General features: G+C 39.1%; 1 protein-coding gene across 6 annotated transcripts in view; it reads right to left on the minus strand.

Moving 5' to 3' along the window:
• Nucleotides 1-5,517: 5,517 nt before the first annotated feature.
• TPD52 (tumor protein D52) overlaps nucleotides 5,518-21,867 on the minus strand; it is a gene marked incomplete at both ends in the record, with an annotated part of 44,358 nt that continues 28,008 nt past the window's right edge. For 2 of the 6 annotated variants that reach the window (XM_079722252.1, XM_079722251.1), the window contains 6 exons: nucleotides 5,518-5,637; nucleotides 9,241-9,289; nucleotides 11,158-11,199; nucleotides 18,617-18,643; nucleotides 19,679-19,780; nucleotides 21,389-21,537. In XM_079722252.1, coding sequence (XP_079578378.1) covers nucleotides 5,518-5,637; nucleotides 9,241-9,289; nucleotides 11,158-11,199; nucleotides 18,617-18,643; nucleotides 19,679-19,780; nucleotides 21,389-21,537 — 489 coding nt within the window. The remainder of the gene's footprint in view (nucleotides 5,638-9,240; nucleotides 9,290-11,157; nucleotides 11,200-18,616; nucleotides 18,644-19,678; nucleotides 19,781-21,388; nucleotides 21,538-21,867) is intronic. The other 4 variants (XM_079722256.1, XM_079722254.1, XM_079722253.1 and 1 more) reach the window with 3 other exon arrangements.

A 21,867-nucleotide genomic window follows, 5' to 3' on the forward strand; every position in this document is an offset into this window, starting at 1 on the left:
ACGTAGTTTACTTAGAAGTAATTTTGTTTAGCGTCTGCTCTCTCGATTTGTAAACTCTGAGGGCAGGAATTTTGCTGTTGAATACCTGACAGCGGGCACATGGTAGGGCTCAAACATTTGTGAAATCCCGGATCTAAGTTTCGTTACAAAAATATTAACTTGAGACATTTTTGGTCACCTCTTAGCTACAATCCCTTCTAGGGAATTAAGGAATTTCGTAATGCCAAAACATACACCACCAGAGGCCCACCCTCACTTATGCTTTTCTCCCTACCCGCCCCAAGTTAATTGCCAGAATTTGCCCACCTTCTTCAAAACCGAGCCTAACTCCATGCTTGGAGTGTTTATGAATTAAGCTGTCCACCCAACTTCTACCCAGCATTTTTATATTAATGCGTAGTTACCTGGAGGGAGGTAGCAAGCACTTTTCCAGCTCATTTACAAGTACTTGGACAGAAGGAATTTTTATGTATGACCACAGCCCCTATTTTAATAATGCTTTTGACTGAGACTTTTTTTTTTTTTTTTTTGGCTGTGCTGCGCAGCTTGCGGGATCTTAGTTCCCTGAGCAGGGATTGAACCCATGCCCTCAGCAGTGAAAGCACAGAGTCCTAACCACTGGACCACCAGGGAATTCCCAATAATGCTTTTGACTGTGGATTTTAAAACTCTGATGTTCTCATCAACTGCCTAGACAGCAGACAGAACCCTAGAAGTGCACTAACCTTAGAATGGTGCATGACTGTATGAATCACACACAACTTATTACTAGCCACCTGTTCGGCAGTCCTTAAATTCGGCGGAGAGCTTAAGATAAATTCTACTCCAGGTGAGTTCTCCCTTTTGGTACATAAACCGTTTCTTTCCCTTGACCATTAATGAAGTCTTGCCGAAGATATGTTTGCATTATTTTTTATGGCTTTTGCTACTTCTGTTTCTCTTCAGGAAAAAGTGTGGTAAATTGTAAAGAGTATTGACCAGTGTTCTTAGTTCTAGTTCGACCTCCAGTCCTGATCGCAGGCAAGCCAATTTAATGTTGCTGATTTGGTTTCCTCACGTAAAAACCAAGTTATTAGCCTCTTTTTTTTTTTTTTTTTTTTTTTTTGCGGTACGCGGGCCTCTCAGTGTTGTGGCCTCTCCCGTTGCGGAGCACGGGCTCCGGACGCGCAGGCCCAGCAGCCATGGCTCACGGGCCCAGCCGCTCCGCGGCATGTGGGATCTTCCCGGACCGGGGCACGAACCCGTGTCCCCTGCATCGGCAGGCGGACTCTCAACCACTGCGCCACCAGGGAAGCCCATAGCCTCTGTCTTAAATTTAAGGAAGTGTTTTGTAAACTTAACTAAATCAGCATCTACAGAACAAATGGGATTACTAATATCCCAGCTCTAAAATTCAGTAGATGTATTATCTTCGTGTCCTACCTCAGCCAGATGATAAATTCCTTCAGTACTGTGATAATGCATTGGGGGACAAATCCTGATGTTTTCAATGGATAAGAGTAAGTTTGCATCAACTGACTTCAAGTGTGCCTAGTTCTCTGCCTTTGGTAAAGCATCAGAATCATCACATGAGAGAGAGGGTAAAGGACTGAGTGAATCTGCACACTGTCCTTGCCTGTATCAGTGCCAATTGTAAGAATAACCCTAATGGCAGTATTTCAACATCATGGCACTTCTGATCCTGCTGTATTCCTTGAACCACACTTTCCTTCTTGATTTATTAAAAACACAAGCTTCTTTTTTCCCATATAGCTTGCAAATTGTTAGTATGCTTTTTAAAAATATTAGTAATGGCAGATGACAAGTGAATAAAAAAATAATTCAGGTTCTGGCTCCATGTCTACTGGCTGTGGTTTCATCTGTCAAATGGTGACAGCACCACATCCTTGAGTGAGGAATTAAAGGAAATGGGTGTGAAATGCCCAACACCTACTAAAAGCTCAATAAATAGTGGCTATTAGTGGCTAGGTGGAGGTGACCAGAAGGTGATTTAGAAGTTCATGCCTCTCAAACATGCATGAAAACCTGGAATAAAGATAGGGCTAGTGAAACACCGCAAAGATATGAGTATTACTGTAAAGACAGTCATTTCAACCATAGAGATGAATACAATCATTAAGGAGATTGTGTAGATGACTGGAGATAGGCAATAACATTTAAGGAGTTGGAAGAAGAGAATACCAGAGAAGAGTCAAACTGGAAAATGAGAAAAGAATTAATTCTAGACACCAAGGGGAAAACTCGAAAGCACATTGAGATGAAGCGTGTTAAAGTTAAAGTCACCAAGTAGCGTTTTATTTAAGTAAAATCCTGGCAGGTGATAGGCACATGCAGGCCCTGCCCTCTCAGGGCTCACAAACTAAAAGTGAGTTCTTTTGGCTCATTTTGATTTTGGTTCATTTTTATTTCACAATCAGAACGTGGAAATTGAAATCTATGGATTGTAGGTTTACTTAAAAGTGATAATGCTTTATTATTAACTGTAAACCAACATGGCCTCTGTAATTAATCCAATTACAATGGGACAGCCACTAATTAATGGCCAAACGTCTCCCCATTATGGGCAAAAATCTGATTTTTCATCTGGGTCTTAAGAGCTATAAAGAAACACATGCGATCCTGATATAGGGCCTTATGCAGCCTCTCTGGCACAAATACAGCAAATAGTCACTTACAAATGTCTTTTTGTAGTCAGCATGTAGCGTTTTTGTTTGATACACTGAGTCCATACAGCTGCTCCTGGTTCTTTCTATACCCAGGATATGAAGGGTCTGGAGAGAAGTTGTATAATTAATGGATTTACCCCCTTTCCTCAGCACATAGGTAATACAAAAGAACCCATGCCCAAATTATAGAATTTTTATTGTTTTCAAATACTATACAAAAAAAATAGTAGTATCTCTTCCTTAACAGATCCAGAAGTAGTGAGTCCAAATTCAACATGTTTTTTCTCTATTTCAATATTTTGAGTTACTACTAGGATAATCCAATGGTTTCTCCTCTCTTCCACTGATTACTTTGGCCTCATAGGTGTGAGAATTCTTGCTTTATTTCCCACAAACTCCATAAATTAAGGAGTTCCTTTGTAAGAAGGGGATAATTTCAGGAATTATTTTCTTCTGTCACACTTCTTCAATCCATAAATATCTGAGATTTCACTCTTGTTGCTATGTTTTGCCAGTGTCAAACACAAAACACAGTAGAATGACTGGGACCCCTTTCTGCTGTTCTTAGTAATTACTGTGTTCTAAATTGCTTAAATGTCTGTGAATTCATAATATTAATCTTCCACAAAGACTACTTGGAATAATATTTCTAAGTCGATGTTTATTTTTCTAAATTTATCCTCCCTCTACTGTTTTGTTGCTTTTAAGAGGCAGAGTGCTCTGCAATAGATTAAATCATTTCTAAATTAAGTGTAGGTAGATGTCTAGAAAAGTGATTCTCCAGTTTATTCTTTTACAACCATCACCAATACCCACATACACCCATCCCACCTTCCAACCCTATTTCTATCATTTCTCTCATAAAGTAAGGAGACTTGAGGATATTTCACTCAACTAAAGAAACTGCCATCTTCTCCATTTTGCTTTGTTAAAAAGACAACAATAGGGCTGGACATCCAAGAAACAATGTGATGAAAAGAAGATGTGATAAAAACAACTGAAAGACTAATTGGTTGAAAAAATAATTTAACAGCTATGTTGAGTAACCACAATATTTCTATAAAAAGACAAATTTCTACATGTCGACTCCGCTAGGACAATGCTTCAACAACCTTTGCCTTAAAGCCTTTTCAAGTAAGTAATTTATGGTAGTCTGATACCATGAAGCAGTGATTTAAAGCAGATGGTAAAAAACGGCCTTTTTTTTTTTTAAAGCATAGATACCGGTTGATTATGTAACACAACAAGCTGTTTCCAGACCACTGGTCTCATAATAAATATTGAGACCTATACTACTGATATACACAATTTATTAAGCTTTTCACATGTAATAGAGCATAGTTTCAGTTGCATCTGAAGTGCTAACAAAAGCTCCAGCAATCAAGAATGGCAGCATGTTATCAATATTTTATAACAATCAACACTTGTAGCTTTTCAGATTTGGATAAGATAATTTATCCCAAAGTAAATCTAGTCATGCTTTTAAAAAATGCTTTAGGTCACTCCAAGCTTGGCAATTAACATTTGGCATAAACAATAATAAAACAATCACAACTTGATAAATAACAAATACAACACTGTAGGCCATAACCATACACAGCATAAGGAAAAGATGGTGATGAGTAAATAGCCATTAGAATTAATAGAGTACCTTGGCCTCCATGCAGATACTTCCAGAGGCTTTGGTTCATTCAACCCTGACACTCAGTTTTCAAAGCAGGGGGCAACATCTAGAGTATCATTTTGTAATTTCTAACACACTGAAAACAAGTAAGTAGAAAATGATGAGTTGATTTTTATTAATGCATTAAATCCTCAGGAGTTATCACCAACCCCTTAGTATAAAATTTTTTCAAGTTATATTAGTCATATGTGTGCTTCTTACTGTAAATGCTGCTAAATGAATTAAATGAAGACAACAATCTTTCCCCTAATGTGATTGATTTTAGCACTTTTCAGCTACCTAGATCTAAAAATCTTTCAGGCTTTTGAACTGAACGTTTGAGGACAGTGTTCATATTTCAACCTATTGATAATACAATATGCTTGATTCAGAACATTAACTTACAATCTATTCCAAAACTAAAATTTTAATCTGGTGCAAAATAAGTAGCTATAAGTGGCACAATAACCATGACGCATAATGACCATGACACTGAAATGGTTACTGTCACAGATGGTGATAAACAAGGATGTGAGGGCTCCACTCTCAAGTCGCCTAGGATTTTGAATTACTGTCTGTACATACTGTCACTTACAAAACTATAATAAATTGAATATTTAGTCTGGTGTCTTCAAACACCCAAGATATAAGATAACTTATACCAAAACAATATTTATTCGAAAATATTTTTTGTACCTGGTAGTTCTTCCCTTGGAGGTGAAGAACAATTTGCCAAAACTTTTAATAACCAGGATACAGAAAATTTTAAAGAACAATCTTACCTAGGAATCAAATACACAGAGATTCAAAGAGGAAAAAAGAAAATTGTATAGAAGACAAAGATCAAACTGGTATCCCAGATCCAGAGCAATTTTGTAAAGTAGGAAAGCAATTATGATAACCCACAGCTTCTTAGATCATTCTAGTGAGGACCTCCAGGTACTATATATGTTTTTATAATGATATTTTCTAAATAAAGGGCCTTAAATGCACATAAAAGGGTGTTTCCCAGGAATAGAGGTTAAGATATTTTTACATTGTTCAACCCACAAACTATTTGGTCAAAGGAATATGTAAAGCTCAACAAAAGCACATCTGGTGGAAATTCATGGCAATGAATGTTGACAAGATGTGCTTGGATCTCGCTTGCAGCATCTGGCAGTGAGTAGCAGAACAAAGGTAGGAATCTCACAGGCTCTCCTGTGTCTGTTCTGGAAGAGGCTCCGTGGTGGTGGAACTAGCGTTTGCAGTTGAATTCAAGACTTCTCCAAAATCACCACCAGCAGGCTTGGTTCCTCCTACTTTAGACTTTTAACATAAAAGTTCAAAAAGGAAGAGACATTAGGAAACATAAACTTCGCTGACTCTGCATAAAGTAACTCAAATTTTACTTTGAAGAACAAATAAATCAGGAGCCTAAGAGCTCAGTGATTATTTGTACAGAATTTAGTACCGTTGTAATGTTCCACGCGGTTTCCCAGAAAAACTTATGCAGTTTCTGTGCTGAAATATTCAAGTTGGTAAATTCTACCCCTCCACTTGTTTCCCCTATCTGCTTATTGTTCTTCATGGGGAAGGTTGTCTGACGAGTTTTGTAAGGCCTATTATGCTAAAGTATCTACTGAACTCTTTATATTTGGATAACACTTTGTGAAATATTATTGAGTAAAACAAAGGAAAGAAATATATGTATGTCTCCCAGTTACAGCATAAACTTTCTAACCTTTTGCTGCTTAAAGAGTGGTACATGGACCTAGAGACTCAACATCACCCGGGAGCTTGTTAGACATTTGGAACCTCAGACTGGCCTCCCCATCTCCGTCTGCAGAATTGAAATCCAGGCTTTAACAAGATCTCCAGGTGCTTCCTATACACATTATAGTTTGTGAAGCACTACTCCAAGTTATCTGGCCTGAAAATTTGTCAATAGACATTTGTTTGAATGAATATATCTGCCCCGCATTTGTATACTATTGTATGCTTTTCAAAACCCTTACACATCCTTAATGACACTGATGAATCTATGCTTCCTGCCCACCGTCACCCCCTCTCCTGCCCCCATTACATCTCATGGCTGACCAACAGGACAGCTGACTAACATTAAGAAACCAGTCAATGATCAAGGATGTACTTCACAGTGGGCTTGCATCTGACCTTGCTCTTAGCTCAGTCTTGACTGGGCACAGATTCATTAACAATCGGAATCTAGTTGAAATTTTCTCTCTCATTTCTTCTTGGCCTCCCATCCAAAATCTTTGAACTGCATGAAAAATGTGCATGACTTGTATCCACTGTAAATTTATTAAAACATTCCTTAATTGCAAGAAAATGTTAAGACCTCTTGCAATTCACAAGTCTAAAGCAACTCCTCCCCGCAACTGGTCCCTTCTCTATTCTAAGACCATGAATGTCAGTAGTAACTCCCAGTCAGACTCCTGGAGTTATCCTTGGTCCTTCCCTGTCTTGTTCCACATCCAATCGATCACTAACTTTTTCTCTGTCACTTGTAAAGTCTAAACATCTCTCGACTCTGGCACTAGCTCAACTCACCACACCAACATCTTTGGCCTGGATTACAATGCCTCCCTCCCACCTTGTCTCCTTCTCCAGTCTCTCCCCCCTTAGCTCTGCAGGGCAGACAGTGATATTTCTAAAATGCACAGAAGAATGTGCAATTCGGGTTGTTTAAAATCTTTTAGTGGCTTCCCACACTTTCTTTAACGTGGCCCACCCATCTCTCTAGCTACATCTCCTGCTCAATACCCCACAGCACAGCAAAGTTCCTGGTGTTCCTCAAAGGGGCCCCAAAGCTTCAAACATTCCCCTCAACCTAAAGGTTTGGTTTCCATTTACATTACTGCATCCTCTGAGAAGCCCGCTCTGACCTTCCCTCCTGCCAAGCATGACAGAAATTCCCACTACTGAGCCTCACTGCAGCCTTGACTTCCACTGTCATAGCACCTTACCCTGTGTTTATTTTCATTGGCCATTTAATTGTCTAAACATCTTCAGAAAGGGTCTGTGTCCCTGTTGCTCACCATGGTATTTCCAGTGCCCAATACTCATCTCCCGGCACATGGCAAATGCTCAATAATCACAGTTAATCCAAAATCTAAATGTAAAATCATGTAGACCCGATGTTTAACTGAATATCAATGTAAGTTAGAAAAACTGCATCCCAAGCACACAATTATATTTTACAGCTTCCTTGGTGATATTTGTCTAATACACTATACTATTAAAAAATACATTTTTATTTGAATGGTGCCTAGTCATATTTAAAAAACTGATTTCACTACAATCTAGAGAGTCTGAATATACTCAGGAGGAAAGTACACAGTAAATGACCTGGAAGTTTCTCCTCTTCTTCAGTGTCAAAAGAACTGAGACTTTCCTGGTTTTCCAGCTAGTCATTTAAAAAACTAATGCTCAGGGTAGATTTCAAGGAGAGGCTATGATATTCCTAAAACATTGAGAACTGAATTAGAGTAAAACCTTCTTGCAACGTACAGTTTGTTTTCAAACACCTGACTAGGCATTAATAAGGATAAAGCAGGCCTCTGGTACTGACCTAAAAGAATAACTATGATGTATTTTTTGCTCATCAAACATGTATTAAGTAGCTGTGATATGCCAAGGACTACTCTAGGCCCTGGAGAAGCATCAGTGAGCAAAAAGGGGCCTGCGTTTGTGGGTTCATTAGAGCATGCGTGCTAGGGGGGTTGAACGAACAAGCTGTAGGACTGTTTGTACAGTGTGATTCCTTTTTGAAAAACATTCATACATTTATGTAGAAACAGAAAAGGTGGGTAGTAGCGTTTGTATGCGCAAGAAAAAAGGATTCAGATCATGATACAGTGTTTGGTTTTCTTTCTGTAAGCATACCCTGATTCTGTAATTTTAAAAAGATATATTTAAAAGCAAGTGACTCAATTACAATTCTAAAAGACAATATATGAATATTTTAAAGCTGATTTATATAAAACATTTTAAGATATTAGTTTTAACCCTTAGAAAATATCCACAGTAACTACCAGAATTTGTTTAGGAAGAAATGACCATATGGGCTTTGCACTTCTCTGTAGAGAAGTCTGGGCAGTGGATGGGAACAAAACAACATTTTTGGTCACTTGTGATCCTTGATGATTTTATAGTTTTGAATATAATCTTGAAGATAATACAATTTACAAATTAATAAAGCTGATTATTATGGGAAAATGTCCACCTTCACCAATATCAAAGCAATCAAAAAAAAACAATGAATTATCAATGATGATCACCACTGCATCATCATCATAATAAAAATGTCCAATAATTAAGGATTGAACAAACAATATCCATTATAAGGCTATGTAAGCAGCCACTGAACATAATATTGAAGAAGAATAATGATACAGAAACATGTTTATGGTTAATTCTTTTTTTTAATTTTTAAATTTAATTTTATTTATTTTTTTATATAGCAGGTTCTTGGTTAATTCTTTTTTAAAGTGTAACAGCACAGTCCTACAACATCACTGTCTGTGGGTCATAGGACCACTTTTTTGTGTTTTATTTTTTGTACTTTTCTATATTTTTAATCTTCCACAATAAGATTTATATTAAATTTTGTCCAATTACAAAAGTATTTGAATAATGCAAAAAGCAGCACAAACTTCTAAAGTACTACTGTTCTTTAAAATTATACATTTCTTTTCAGCACTTATGCTGGCCATGCTACAATACACACTCAAAAAATTGATTAAAAGAGTATATATCATCTTAAATATCCATAAATAATGTAAAGAAAGTTATTGAAGTTCTTTAACTATTTTTAGAAGGAAATACTAATTTGAATAATTTACCCACACCAAAGAAAGTTAAGGCACCAAACAAGATAACACAAAAGACCCTGTTCATTTCTCTACTTGCCTTTAAGTTTTCAACCTTTTCCTCAAACGATTTGAATGTTGGGGAGTTTCTATGGAGAGAAAAGAAAAATAGTAAATTACAAACACTGAACAAAAAAGCCAACAATTTTGAAAACATTATTAAGCTGACTGTATTCCTCTTCGCCATTATTCTCAATCAGCAAAAGAACACATATACCATATGTGACACCTGTTCCATAGATGTGCAGGCATACGTACAAACGTTTTATTATGTGAGATTATTGATTTTGTTCTAAGATTTCTACAACGATGTTTTCAATTCCTTGAACAGAGCCCGTCTTAGACATATAGATAGAGTCAAGTACATGTGTGAAGAGACAGAACAAAGTCAGGTACAACGCTGAGTCTGTCACTTTCCCAACCAACTTGTCATGGTGTAAGAAAATGCCACTGTTGGATCAGTCTGATTCTGGTTAAGGTGCTACACTCTAGAACTCATGTTTAAATTCACGTTGCCTGGCAAGATTTCTACATGAACCCACATCACCTAAGCAGGACAAGCAAACCATAGGAGGTTCCTCACCAGGGATGCTGGTTCCCAGGAGCAGCATAACAGGGAAAGGAGAGACCAAAAGGAAGGGAGGAGTACAGAAATGTGGCTTTGGCCACTTCACAAAGCTGCCCCAACTGACAGAAGCTCTCTGAGCCCACGGGAAGCCTCTCCTGTGACTTCACATTCATCCATTTGAATTAAGGAGGATCACAGCACCTGTGTCGCTCCCACCTGGGTTTCCAAAGCTTTTATACTATCCACCTGACCTCCAGTATCCTTCCTACTACCATGATGAAAAAGGAGAAGAAGGGAACAAGGGGTTTCCTCCTTCCCATCGTGGGGATGGGCAATCGGTCCCAAAGTGTGGTCCCCAGACCAGCTGTATCAGTAGCTCTTCGGAAGTTGTTAGCAAAGCAAATTCTCAGCCACCCCAGGCCTACAGAATCAGAAACTCAATGTGGGCCTGCTAGGCAGCAGCTTTTAATAAGCCCTCCAGGTAGCTCTGAGGTACACTAAAGTTTAAGCCAAGCATGTATTGTTAAAAATCCTCTGCCTCTATAGAGAGGTTAGGTGAGGTCATAGAATGTGCCACTTGCAAGTGCTTACTGATGAAAGAGGACACTAGAATCAGATCACAGTTGGCTCCAAATGTCACAGTGGGGTGAGGGAAGTAGAAATGGGGAGGATGAAAGAAAAGAGGGGCTTCCCTGGTGGCTCAGTGGTTAAGAATCCACCTGCCAATGCAGGGGACACAGGTTCAAGCCCTGGTCTGGGAAGATCCCACGTGCCGCAGAGCAACTAAGCCCGTGCACCGCAACTACTGAGCCTGCGCTCTAGAGCCCGTGAGCCACAACTACTGAGCCCACGTGCCTAGAGCCCATGCTCTGCAACAAGGGATGCCACCGTAATGAGAAGCCTGTGCACCACAATGAAGAGTGGCCCCCGCTCGCCGCAACTAGAGAAAGCCTACGCACACCAACGAAGACCCAACGTGGTCAAAAATAAAATTTTAAAAATTGATTAATTAAAAAAAGAAAAGGGGATTGTAACTAAAGCTAATGCAGACGGAGGAGGTGGGACACCTACATCCATGAAAACAGAAGGTTGATTAGATGAGCACTGTTCACTTTTTTTTAATTAAACAGATTCCACATATGAAACAATTTAACAGGTTTACAACACAAAGAAGAAATAATAATTCCTTTTTCTAATCACAAACATTTAATGGATTTCTTACACCAACCTAACATTGTTAGGAAGAGCAACTGAAAACTGGTGACAGTTTTCACAGCTTGTTTAGAGTAGAATTCTAGCTCCTACTTCAGAACAGTTCAAGTTAAACATCTAGATAAAAAAAAATAAGAAAACATCAGACCAACTATATTTTGTAAAAATATACTTTACCTCATAGCAGGCATGCTAATTGAGTGTTGAATGGACCGTATACTAAGAGGCAGCATTAAAAAGAGATAGAAATGGAGTTAGTAAAGTGGTGATTAGACATTATAAAAAGCAAACAAAACTTAGTTTTCTAGGAGCTCGTTCTTCTGGCACCATGAAGAATTACCTGCTTTTTGAGGTGGAGGGGATCAAAATTATTTCAACATAATTTACTTTTATTCATGAGCCAATTTAATTCTAGCAGTTAATAGAGCTAATGATCAACTTTGCATTCTTATAGCACTTTGAAAATTGTCGAGTGCTTTCACCAGTATCTGTAATGAATCTAGCATCAAGGCTCAAAAGCTAATAATTTACAGGTCACAGCACAATCGTGAATGGAACTTGGGTCTTTAAGACTCCTAATCCAATGTTCACCACCTCCCCTCAAAAAATGAAGCACACACACACACACACACACACACACACACAAGCGGGACCACTGAAGGGCTCCTGCAGTCCTTTTTCTCCCACATACTTGTTATCAGAACAGGAAGGTTTCAAAGTCACTATTTGACAACTTCAAGTGACTTTAAAATTACGTATCACTTCTTAGTGGTAGTCGTATCCAGTTTTCTAGTAAGAGACACCTGTACTTCATCTCAAACTGAATGTCCTTATAGGCCATTCAAATAACATTTGACCCCCTGTTTTACCAGGACCAGCTTTTTATTCAAGGGCAAAGCAGTTCACTGACCATTTGGGTTCAAGGTTATCTACCTCCAGCCATCTCCCATAGAGAACACCTCACAAGATGAAAGTACCTCAATTCTTGGGCTCACTAAGTCACTGTATGTACCCTGCTGATACTGTTAACATGCTTATTAGCATTTTGATCACTGACACAGCATTTTGGGGTAAGCTGGACAGTCCAAGGTTTCAATTCTCAATTATATTTAAATACTGTGTGTGTTTATGATTTAGTTTTCTCCAAGATTCCGTTGTTACAAATGACAATGTGTTTCAATGTAGCTCCTCAAATCTAGTTCTGCATTAGTATGGAGTATGATCTTGATATGAATCAAAAGAAGCTGACAGCTCGTACAGTCAAATAATCAGTAAAATATTTGGACATCTTCGTACTTAATGTTGTACACAATACAGGAAAAGATCCACTGTAGCTCAGCATTCTCTCTTCCTATCACAATGGTAGATACCTTGGATATAAGACTATATTCTGGGAGGATTTGCTAATTCTTTTCCTGCTTGATTTACTGCAGTGTGCTGGATCCATATTTTAAAGACAGAGATTAATAAAAATCACCTTTCTTAGTTTACAATACCAGAACTCCAAAAGCTACCTGCCCTTCCTTGGACCCTTCTGAAAAAGCTGCCTCTGTAAGTCACATTCCCAAAGCCACCTTCCACCATCACCAATATAATAACTGGATCAGTAGAGTTCCACCCACCAGAGCTAACCTCCTGGTAATTTACAAATTGTTTAGACCAAATTTAAAAAAATTGATTTGAGATAATTAAGATTCCTACCCTGGGATTTTGTAATTAGAACACTAAGCTGCTGGTCAGTTAGTGGTAGGTACTTGAACCAGAAAGTCATGTAGTGTTCGACGTTGAGGAAGACATTGGGGGGGACCAGGTACAAGCTTCAAGAATGCAGAGGAGGGGCTTCCCTGGTGGCACAGTGGTTGAGAGTCCGCCTGCCAGTGCAGGGGACACGGGTTCGTGCCCTGGTCCGGGAAGATCCCACATACCGCGGAGCAGCTGGGCCCGTGAGCCATGGCCGCTAAGCCTGCGCGTCCGGAGCCTGTGCTCCACAACGGGAGAGGCCACAACAGTGAGGGGCCCGCATACGCAAAAAAAAAAAAGAATGCAGAGGAAACCAATTCCCAAAGAAAGAATTGCATGTAAGCACAGAGAGAGGCAGAGGAAATGAAGGAGAGATGACCATTCAGGGAAGAGGGCTCAGGTGGTAGAGGAATGGCTTTCTTGGTTTTTTGGGGTTCTAGAAGCTACCTTGATTTCTAACAGCTTTTCAATGAGCAGGACTAGTCTGGGTGGGGCCTGAGCTTGCTTCCTTTCCTCTCCTTGGATTCCAAAAGAACTTTCATTCTATGCAACACATTCCCTTTTTAGGTGAGCGAAGTCACATAGTTTTCTATTCTTCCTAACCAAAAGACTTTGCTAGAACATTTTGGCGGAAATTACCAAATTCTGGCAAAAGAAGGTGCTTAATGGCTGAACATGTGATAAATTATTTGTCCAAAGGACTCACACATTGAATTCAACAGTATCAACAAAATGAGAAAATGGGTGGATAAAGCTAGTATAAATCTCAGAAATGCACAGTTAATTCTAGTCACTGACTCTCCCTAAGATCTCCCTAAGATCTGTAAAAGATCATTTCCTCCAATGGCCAATTTGTGGATACTGTGCCCCTTTAAACAGCCTACAAACTAGTTAAAAGGGACTAGGGCAAACGCAGAGTGAAAAGAATGATCATAGAAGTGAATTGTAGATGCATCAAGTTGACTATCAATCCCACATCCAGCGCACAAAATTAATTCCGGATTATCCTACATAAGAAACAAGCCTGAGGTCATAAAAGTTGAAAAACTGGATTGTAAAAGTCACGAAGTCACATGGAATTATCAGAGGATGGCGAATTAACACAAGAAGGCAGTGGAGAGCTTATGCATGACTCATCAAGGGATCTTCCCTGGATTAGGTAGGAGAAGGACGGTTGGTGGAGCATCAGTGCAAGGGGATATCAGGAGAATGAGGGAAACTGACAAACAGGGTAAACAGTCAGGAGAAGACACTCAATAATGTTGGAAATACAGACAATTTTAAAAAATATTTTGTTTTTACAGTATTATCGTAGGAAAGGACTACCAATACACTTCCAAGAAAACCAAGATAGAAATGATAATTTGGGGCCTTTAAGTTAATAAGTACCTAGAAGGTGCCAATGATGTTTATAATATGACTTAAAGAATGTTAAAAATGAACACTTTGAGAATTCTAAGAAACAGTGCAGCATCTCTTGTAAAGGACTTTAGGGTCTTTACAGGATCATGACAAAATCATCCTTGCTGGTGTTGTGTTTCAATTAGCAGTTAAGGCAGAGAAAGAATTTAAATATTTGAGTACCATGAAGGATACATCCACTAAATACGTTTAAGTGGGAATGTATAGGAAAAAGCAAGGAAATGATTACAATAAGGTGTTTATTTTGTGATAAATTGCTGAGTTGAATTTCTGTATGTTTTACATTTCAAAACAAGAAAAGATTAAAAATACACCCACTGAACAGAGAATGAAATCAGTTAAATTAATACAAAGTTGAGGTGTTCCCACTTTTGAGGTAGCCATTACAGCAGGAAGAACAAGGAGTACATATCAATTTCAAGTCCACCCAGTTATCTGAACTTCTCTACAATCCCTATTTAAATGAAATTCCACTTTGTTGGTGGCTAGTCTGTAATCTAACAATTGAGCAGCTGTCCTTGCATTTCTAGCTTCTCTACGGAACGTTACACAAGCTTCAACTTGCCTCAACTTACACATCATCTCCAACATCACTGAAGTTTAAATACAATACAGAAAACTTCAAAAGCACAAAGCCACGTTGCTGCTGGACCAGAACTGTCTCTAACAGATATATTGTGAGGATTTGTTATCATCTATGAAGTTTAAACATAATATGGAAAACTTCAAAAGCACAAAGCCATGTTGCTACTGGACCAGAATTGGCTCTAATAGATATATCGTGAGGATTAGTTAGCATTTATAAAGAAAACTTTATGAAAACTTTTTCCAGCTTGATTTTGGCTCTCAAAGAAGGTAACCTATAATCAAAGTAGGAATGTAAATCTGGGTTCCTCAAAACACTGAGAAAAAAAATCAAAAAGGGCAACCTGATTCTCACTCAGAAAACACAAAGTACTTTGCAATCTAATATTTACTCTTACTTTGGAAAAGTTATTCTTTTATAAAGCTGAATTGATTTTTTAAAGTTTCCTTGTTTCTTACATAGGTGTTTGATCTTTTCATACCTAATAATAATAAAGGGGGTGGGGTAGGGGGAAAAGAAGAAGGAAGGAAGTAGTGAACAGAAGATAGAGAAAGAAGAGTTAACGGTCAACATGTTTGAAAGCTTATCTATGTATTACTATTCCCTTTTGCCCTCAAAATAATCTCTTGATCATAGGTGATGAACCAAAGGAACTGCTGGACAGTGCCGGTAGGGCCTAAGTCTTAAACTTTCATTGCTCTGGAGAGGCAGAACAGTGCAGACGGTAGTGCAGGCTCCTGAACCCGGGTGTGCCTGGGTTCAAGTCCTGGCCTTCAGCCACGTCGCTATATGACTTTGAGAAAGTCACTTAACCTCTCTGTGTCTCAGTTTTCCTCATCTGTAAAATCAGAAAAATAATAGCACCTGCTATACATAGTCATGCCTGAAACACAGTTCACCATTATTATTGTTACGGATGGCTTTAACTGAAACACACATTAATATTTATTTCATTTTATATTATTTTCTTTAAAGCTTTCAAATTTCACCCAGCTATTATTTTGGTTGGTAACTTGAACCCTGGAGTCTAGAACAGTGCCTGGCACAAAGCTGCCATTCAATAAATACTTTTGAATGAAAGAATGAATAAATAATTGCAGTAACTAAAATTAGGAAATATGGGCATAAAAGGTAGAAAAGTTCATTAAAGCTTTTCAAATTCAAATCAAAAGGTACTCTATTACAACAAGAGAAAAGAGGTCATTTCTTTTCCTATTAAGTGGTAGAAATTTTTTTTTTTTTAAAAGAAATTTTCAGCAAAATGGAATTATCTGGAATGACTTTAATGAGTCCAAAACCACCACCAACAAAAAAATATCTAGAGGTTTACATGAAGCAACACATGTCAAAAGGAGAAATTTCCTTTGACGATAGAGGCAAAGTTAATTACATTTCCTCCTAAATATATCAGAAATATTTGACTAATGAGGCTACTGAATTATTAGAGCATGCTATTAATAACATGAAAATTGATGTTTACACTGACAGCAAGTGAAATGAGAAGGCTCTTTTAAAGTTTCTCTCAAAAAAAGTAAAGGCATGAGTCAACATTTGCCATGTATGTGTAGAAAACAAGCCAACAGAAGAGGAGTGACTATGACCACACCACTTAGGGGAAAGCTGTCTGTCCCCAAAGGGCCACCTTTGGCCTCCCTGCCGCTGACACCTAATTGTCAGGGCGTCAAAAATAGACATCTCTATCTCTGTCTCTGCCTCTCCCTCTCCCTCCTTTTCTCTCCCACTGTCTCTCCCCTTCGCCCCTACCCTCCCTTCCTCTTCCTCTTCCTTACTCACCCACCCAAGGCATACAGCAAACATCTATATCCCAAGTGCTAACTTATTAATTGATAATGTAGTACAATTCAAACTGTTGCTGACTCTATTCAAGTCAGCAAAATATCTGCAATGCCATCAGAGAGTGAAATCATTGCCACAAGTCTGCTGGGTTAGCATGGACTCGGAACAAAGGGTAGTTAACAAGATTACCCAACTAATTCAAGCACTTGCAAAAAGGGGCCCCCTGCATCCATCTCCATGGGAGGCAAGGCCTTGCTGCTGGGATGGAAACGCTCAAATCTGCTGCCCAAGCTCCTCTCCTTGCACAGCTCTTGGGGGCACGTGGCCAGTGTTTGCCTCTGTGACTCACCCATCTAAAAGATGTGGGTTTTCCTTATGTTTTCTATTGTATATGTTTTTATATACTTCTATTATATGTTTCCATATATTTTCTATTACATATGAACCCATTAAATCAGATTACAATCAGGACATCTTGATCTAGAAATGATTTTTTTTTTTTTTTTTTTTTTTGTTTGTGGTACGCGGGCCTCTCACTGTTGTGGCCTCTCCCGTTGCGGAGCACAGGCTCCGGACACGCAGGCTCAGCGGCCATGGCTCATGGGCCCAGCCGCTCCGCGGCATGTGGGATCTTCCCGGACCAGGGCACGAACCCGTGTCCCCTGCATCGGCAGGCCGACTCCCAACCACTGCACCACCAGGGAAGCCCAGGCCATTTTCAATTGAACACCAAAGATACAGAATCACTTCCTATCACTGATTTCTTGGGTTGTTTAGCACAATTTTAAACTTTAAATAGTTCAACACTTAGGGACTTCCCTGGTGGTGCAGTGGATAAGACTCCATGCTCCCAATGCAAAGGACCCAGGTTCAATCCCTGGTCAGGGAACTACATCCCACATGCATGCAACTAAGAGTTCACATGCCACAACTGAGGAGCCTGTGTGCCGCAACTAAGGATCTGGAGAGCCACAACTAAGGAGCCTGTGAGCTACAACTAAGGAGCCCACCTGCCACAACTAAGACCCAATACAACCAAATAAATAAATAAATATTAAAAAAATTAATTCAACCCTTAGAGTTTGTTTATCCCCATGATTTACTCTGACTTTCAGGGCTAAATGTCATTAAGAGAGAGCCTCAGCTATAAGTACCTATGTGATTACTTAAGAAGGCACAATGCTAGGCCACAGCAAGTGACTGCTTGAGAAGACAATTCACATTAATAGGAACAGAGATGGAGACTAGTATATTATCCTTCCTGCTTACACTCAAAAGACCTTCCTCCACCTTAGTTTTCTCTGACTACTAATTGGATAATCAGAGAGTCTGTATGGGAGAGAGAGGAGAGGTTTGCTCAATAGCACAAAGATTCCTTCTATAAGGCATGGTTTGGGCTGACATCTTTTTAATGTATGTTCTTTTTTGGCCTAATATACTTTATTTTTCCTTTTGCAACCATGAAATGTTCTTGTGTGCATAATTATAGAATACAACTAGTGTAAAGAGATAATAAAATAGTATAAACACTATAAGCTAATAAAACAAGTACTAAAAAGTGCTGAGTCATGGTATATTTTACCTTAGGCATATTTTACTGCAATAGAAAAATTTCAGAGTAACCTGTACAGGACAGAAGACTAACATTGTGAGACAGTACATATGCTGTCTATTACAACTGCATAATGGGACCCAGGTGAAGGAAGATTCCAACATCCTGACAAAGGCACCAAAGAAATTAAAGCATCAAAAAACAAACAAACAAAGTCAGACATTAAAAGGGAGGAATTCTGCATGCCATGGTAAAGCTGCTTCTTTTTACCAAAAAAAAAAAAAAAAAAGGAAAATGTCAAAATCATTTCCATATCCCTTTGAACCACAGTGTCAAATTATTCTTCTTTTAATGTATCCATTACCCATGGTATACAAGAAACCCTCCCTTGAAAACAGGAATGCACCGGAGAAAAGATATGCCAAAAGGCAAGAAAATTACGTAGTGGACAAACACAACCATCCAATGTGGCATCATAATCTAAGCACACTTGTCTTAAACGAGAGCTAGGCTGCAGTGATGGTTCAAACTCTCCTTACCTAAAGGAATGTGAAAAGGCTTGCAATCTGCAAGAAGCCAGAGTAAGCATTAAAAAAGAAAGGAAGTTCTGGTAAATCTAAAACAATTAAATAACCTACTTTTTAAAAGTTGTGTAAGGTTTTAACTGAATTCTAAAGGGCTACACAATCGAGTCAGCGCATAAAGAAAAGAGAGCACCTAAGAGAAGTATATATAACTGTCAAAAGGGTTTAAGAGAGCTGTGTTTACTACATTGTGTTGAAAATGATAATAGTCCAAATACAATGAGCAAGTCATTTGTTTTTTTTGGTACAAAGTATAATACCAATTAGCCAAACTTATTCAACCAACAAAATTCTGGTTGTAAAATCTACTTTCCCCACAAATGGAAAACACAAAGTCATGCAATCTGAAGGAATTTTTTTTTAAACACAAATCTTTCATGCCAACAGAAGCACAGACGATTTAATCCACATTTGTCATTTTCAGCACTATTTTAATCCACATGGTGGGTGGCGCAAGGCATGGGTGGACGCAAAAGCACTGTGAAGTGGTTTTACCAAAATGGCCAGGAAAATTCTGCAGACGCAGTGAAAATATAAATACAAAATAAAAAGCAACAGCTCAAAACAAGATTTGGGTCTCGGCAGGAACATAAATGGTACAAAGCAATGCACAAACGAGCATGTTGTAAGCACGCTATGGGATAAAGATGTACCTCCCGGAAGTGAAGGCAGGACTCGGTGCTCCCAGACTCATCCCCATCAGACACCAGGCTCCGCCCACAACCACAGGTTTGCAAGCACATACTTACCCGGTGTGATCAAGAACGACTAAAAGGACAAAATTCACAACCAGAATTTTTCAACAACCTTAAATGTATTCATAAGATGATCAGTTTGAAGGCTATGGCTAAAAGAATTTAGGGAAGCATTTCAGGTCCTGGTTTGAAGGAATGCCCTCCCTCACTCAAACAGAGAGGAATTCAGCATCAGCCAGAACCAGGCAGGAAACAAATGCAACCATAATAACAGATTTTAATTTGCCTCAGCTTAATTAAGCCAGGAAAAATGAGGACGTACTTTACATCTTCCAGCTTTTTGGTGATGACTGATCCAACAGATGAAAAAGCAGCTGAAGCCTTCTGTCCAGCCTGAGATAAGGTTTCAGAGGTCTTCTTGTACCTATATTAATTTATAAAAGAACAAAGCAAAGAAAGTAAGCTAACCTTTCCAGTATCCGTTATTTAGAATTCAGTGACGACTACCTCTTGAGAACTCTCAAAAAAAAAATTTAGAACGTCTAAAATTCTTCACGGCCACCAGGTCAGCATCATCACATCCACCAGGTCAGCATCATCACATCATCTTTTACTTAACCATCATTTCAGTTACAACCTTCTGCAGTGCTCTAGGACAGCCAGAAAGATAGAGGCCTATAAAGGCAGGGCCAAAGAAATCCGGGTAAGGGCTAAAAATAGTCATGGAGCCAAGATCAAAATGAGCCATAGGTTGAATGAAATGATATCTCTTTATTTTTTCCCTTTTCCACTTAAGCTAAATAAAACAAAAATGAAATCAGATTCCTCACATGTCTTTCACAACTTTATCTCCTAAAAAGGGGCCAGAAGCAAGGTAGGACCCATGGGTACTTTTTTATTATCCAAATCAATTTTGGGGGCATAAAGATTTTTTTTCAATTTTGCATATCTGTTGAGCTACCAAATAAGGACCAGTGTATTCTCAACGGGGTATGTAAAAGGTACAATACTTCAAATGACTTGAGTGGGATATCTGCTATAGCACAAAGGTATAATTTACCATCTCCCTCCTCCCATCTACACAGGGATTAGTGAAGGGAAAAACTAAAACAAAAACGAGAGAATATGGTACTTGCACAAAAGAGGTTAAGATCCCCACATTGTAGAAAGGAATGCTCAGGCATTTTTACTTACCCCGTCAAGATCGAATACTAAAAACAAAAAAACAACCCAGTTTATGATGATACAAAGAATGGTGTCCTGCATGTCTCCCACTGCCTACTTATATGGGCAGAAAGTGGAGGTGGTCACCCTCGTGCTGTCATGCCAGGATGCAGTCAGCCTCACTGTTGCTGGTCACCAGCGCAGCAGATGGGACTGAACAGAGAACACAGTTCGGAGGCTGTCACTACAAGCCTGCTCCTCGTGTCAGGAAACAAAACTGCATCATGACAATGTCGGATCAAAACCGTGTGACCAAAAAGACCAAAAGATTGAGGGGTGGTCCTCTGCCACCAGCATACATCAGAGATGGTGACCTGAGAATCTTATGGTATGTATAGAACAGGGTAAAAAAAAAAAAAAAAAGACTGGCTCTGTACTGGGCCAGACCTGAGTTCAAATCCTGCCTCCATACTTTGAGAGGTTTGTGACCTCAAAACTTATCTGCTCCTGTTTCCTTATCTAGGGCTATATCACTACCCACTCTACTGGGTTATTCTGAGGATTAAGCGACTCGTGTATGTATCTGGTAAGTCGATATGTAACATTTTTAGAGCTTAGATTTTATTTCTTCAACTCACGTATGAGGCTGGTTTTCTTTCTGTTCCCTAGAACAGTCTGAAAGACTGAAGTTAGAGAAGGGTCAGATACACTTGAGAATGGGGGGACGGGGGGTGGAGTGGGCAGTGCCCTGCACAGTACAGAGAAAAGCTGCAGAAACACCCTCAGTGCCTTTCGATCCAGTCCCCAGACAAAAAGGGCAAAGTGTCCTTTACAGTTTCTAGAACAATGTAGAATCAAGGGAACGTACGCAGATGTGGCTGTCACATCTTGCCACCCTTTGGCAATGTTCTGTTTTAGTTCCTGGAGCGAATTGATCCCGAGTTTCCGCTTGATCTCCGTTAGGTGCTTCTCTTTTGCTGCTAACACTTGGGACAGAGTCTGGATTTCTTCTTCTACCTGTGAGGAACAGGGTTGGGGTAGGTATACAGTCATTCAAAGAGTTAAGATGGTTAGCACAAAACTATACTCAAAATTCTAGTCATTTTAAAACATTTTTGATTCATTTATCTGCCTCTTTAAAAACAACATATGATATGTTGTTACGTAAACCAGTTACATGTTGATCTCTCCTGTAAAGCTGCTTTCCTCTCTTCTCTATATTTCCATTTTGAGTCGTCCCCAGTTACCTCACAGAGGCTGAGGGCTCAAACCTCCACACTGATAATATTCAAACTACTCTAACAGCCACTCTCCCGACTGCTGGGTCTGCATTTCCAGCTGAACACT

Source organism: Hyperoodon ampullatus (assembly GCF_949752795.1).
Source record: "Hyperoodon ampullatus genome assembly, chromosome: 17".
NCBI lineage: Eukaryota > Metazoa > Chordata > Mammalia > Artiodactyla > Ziphiidae > Hyperoodon > Hyperoodon ampullatus.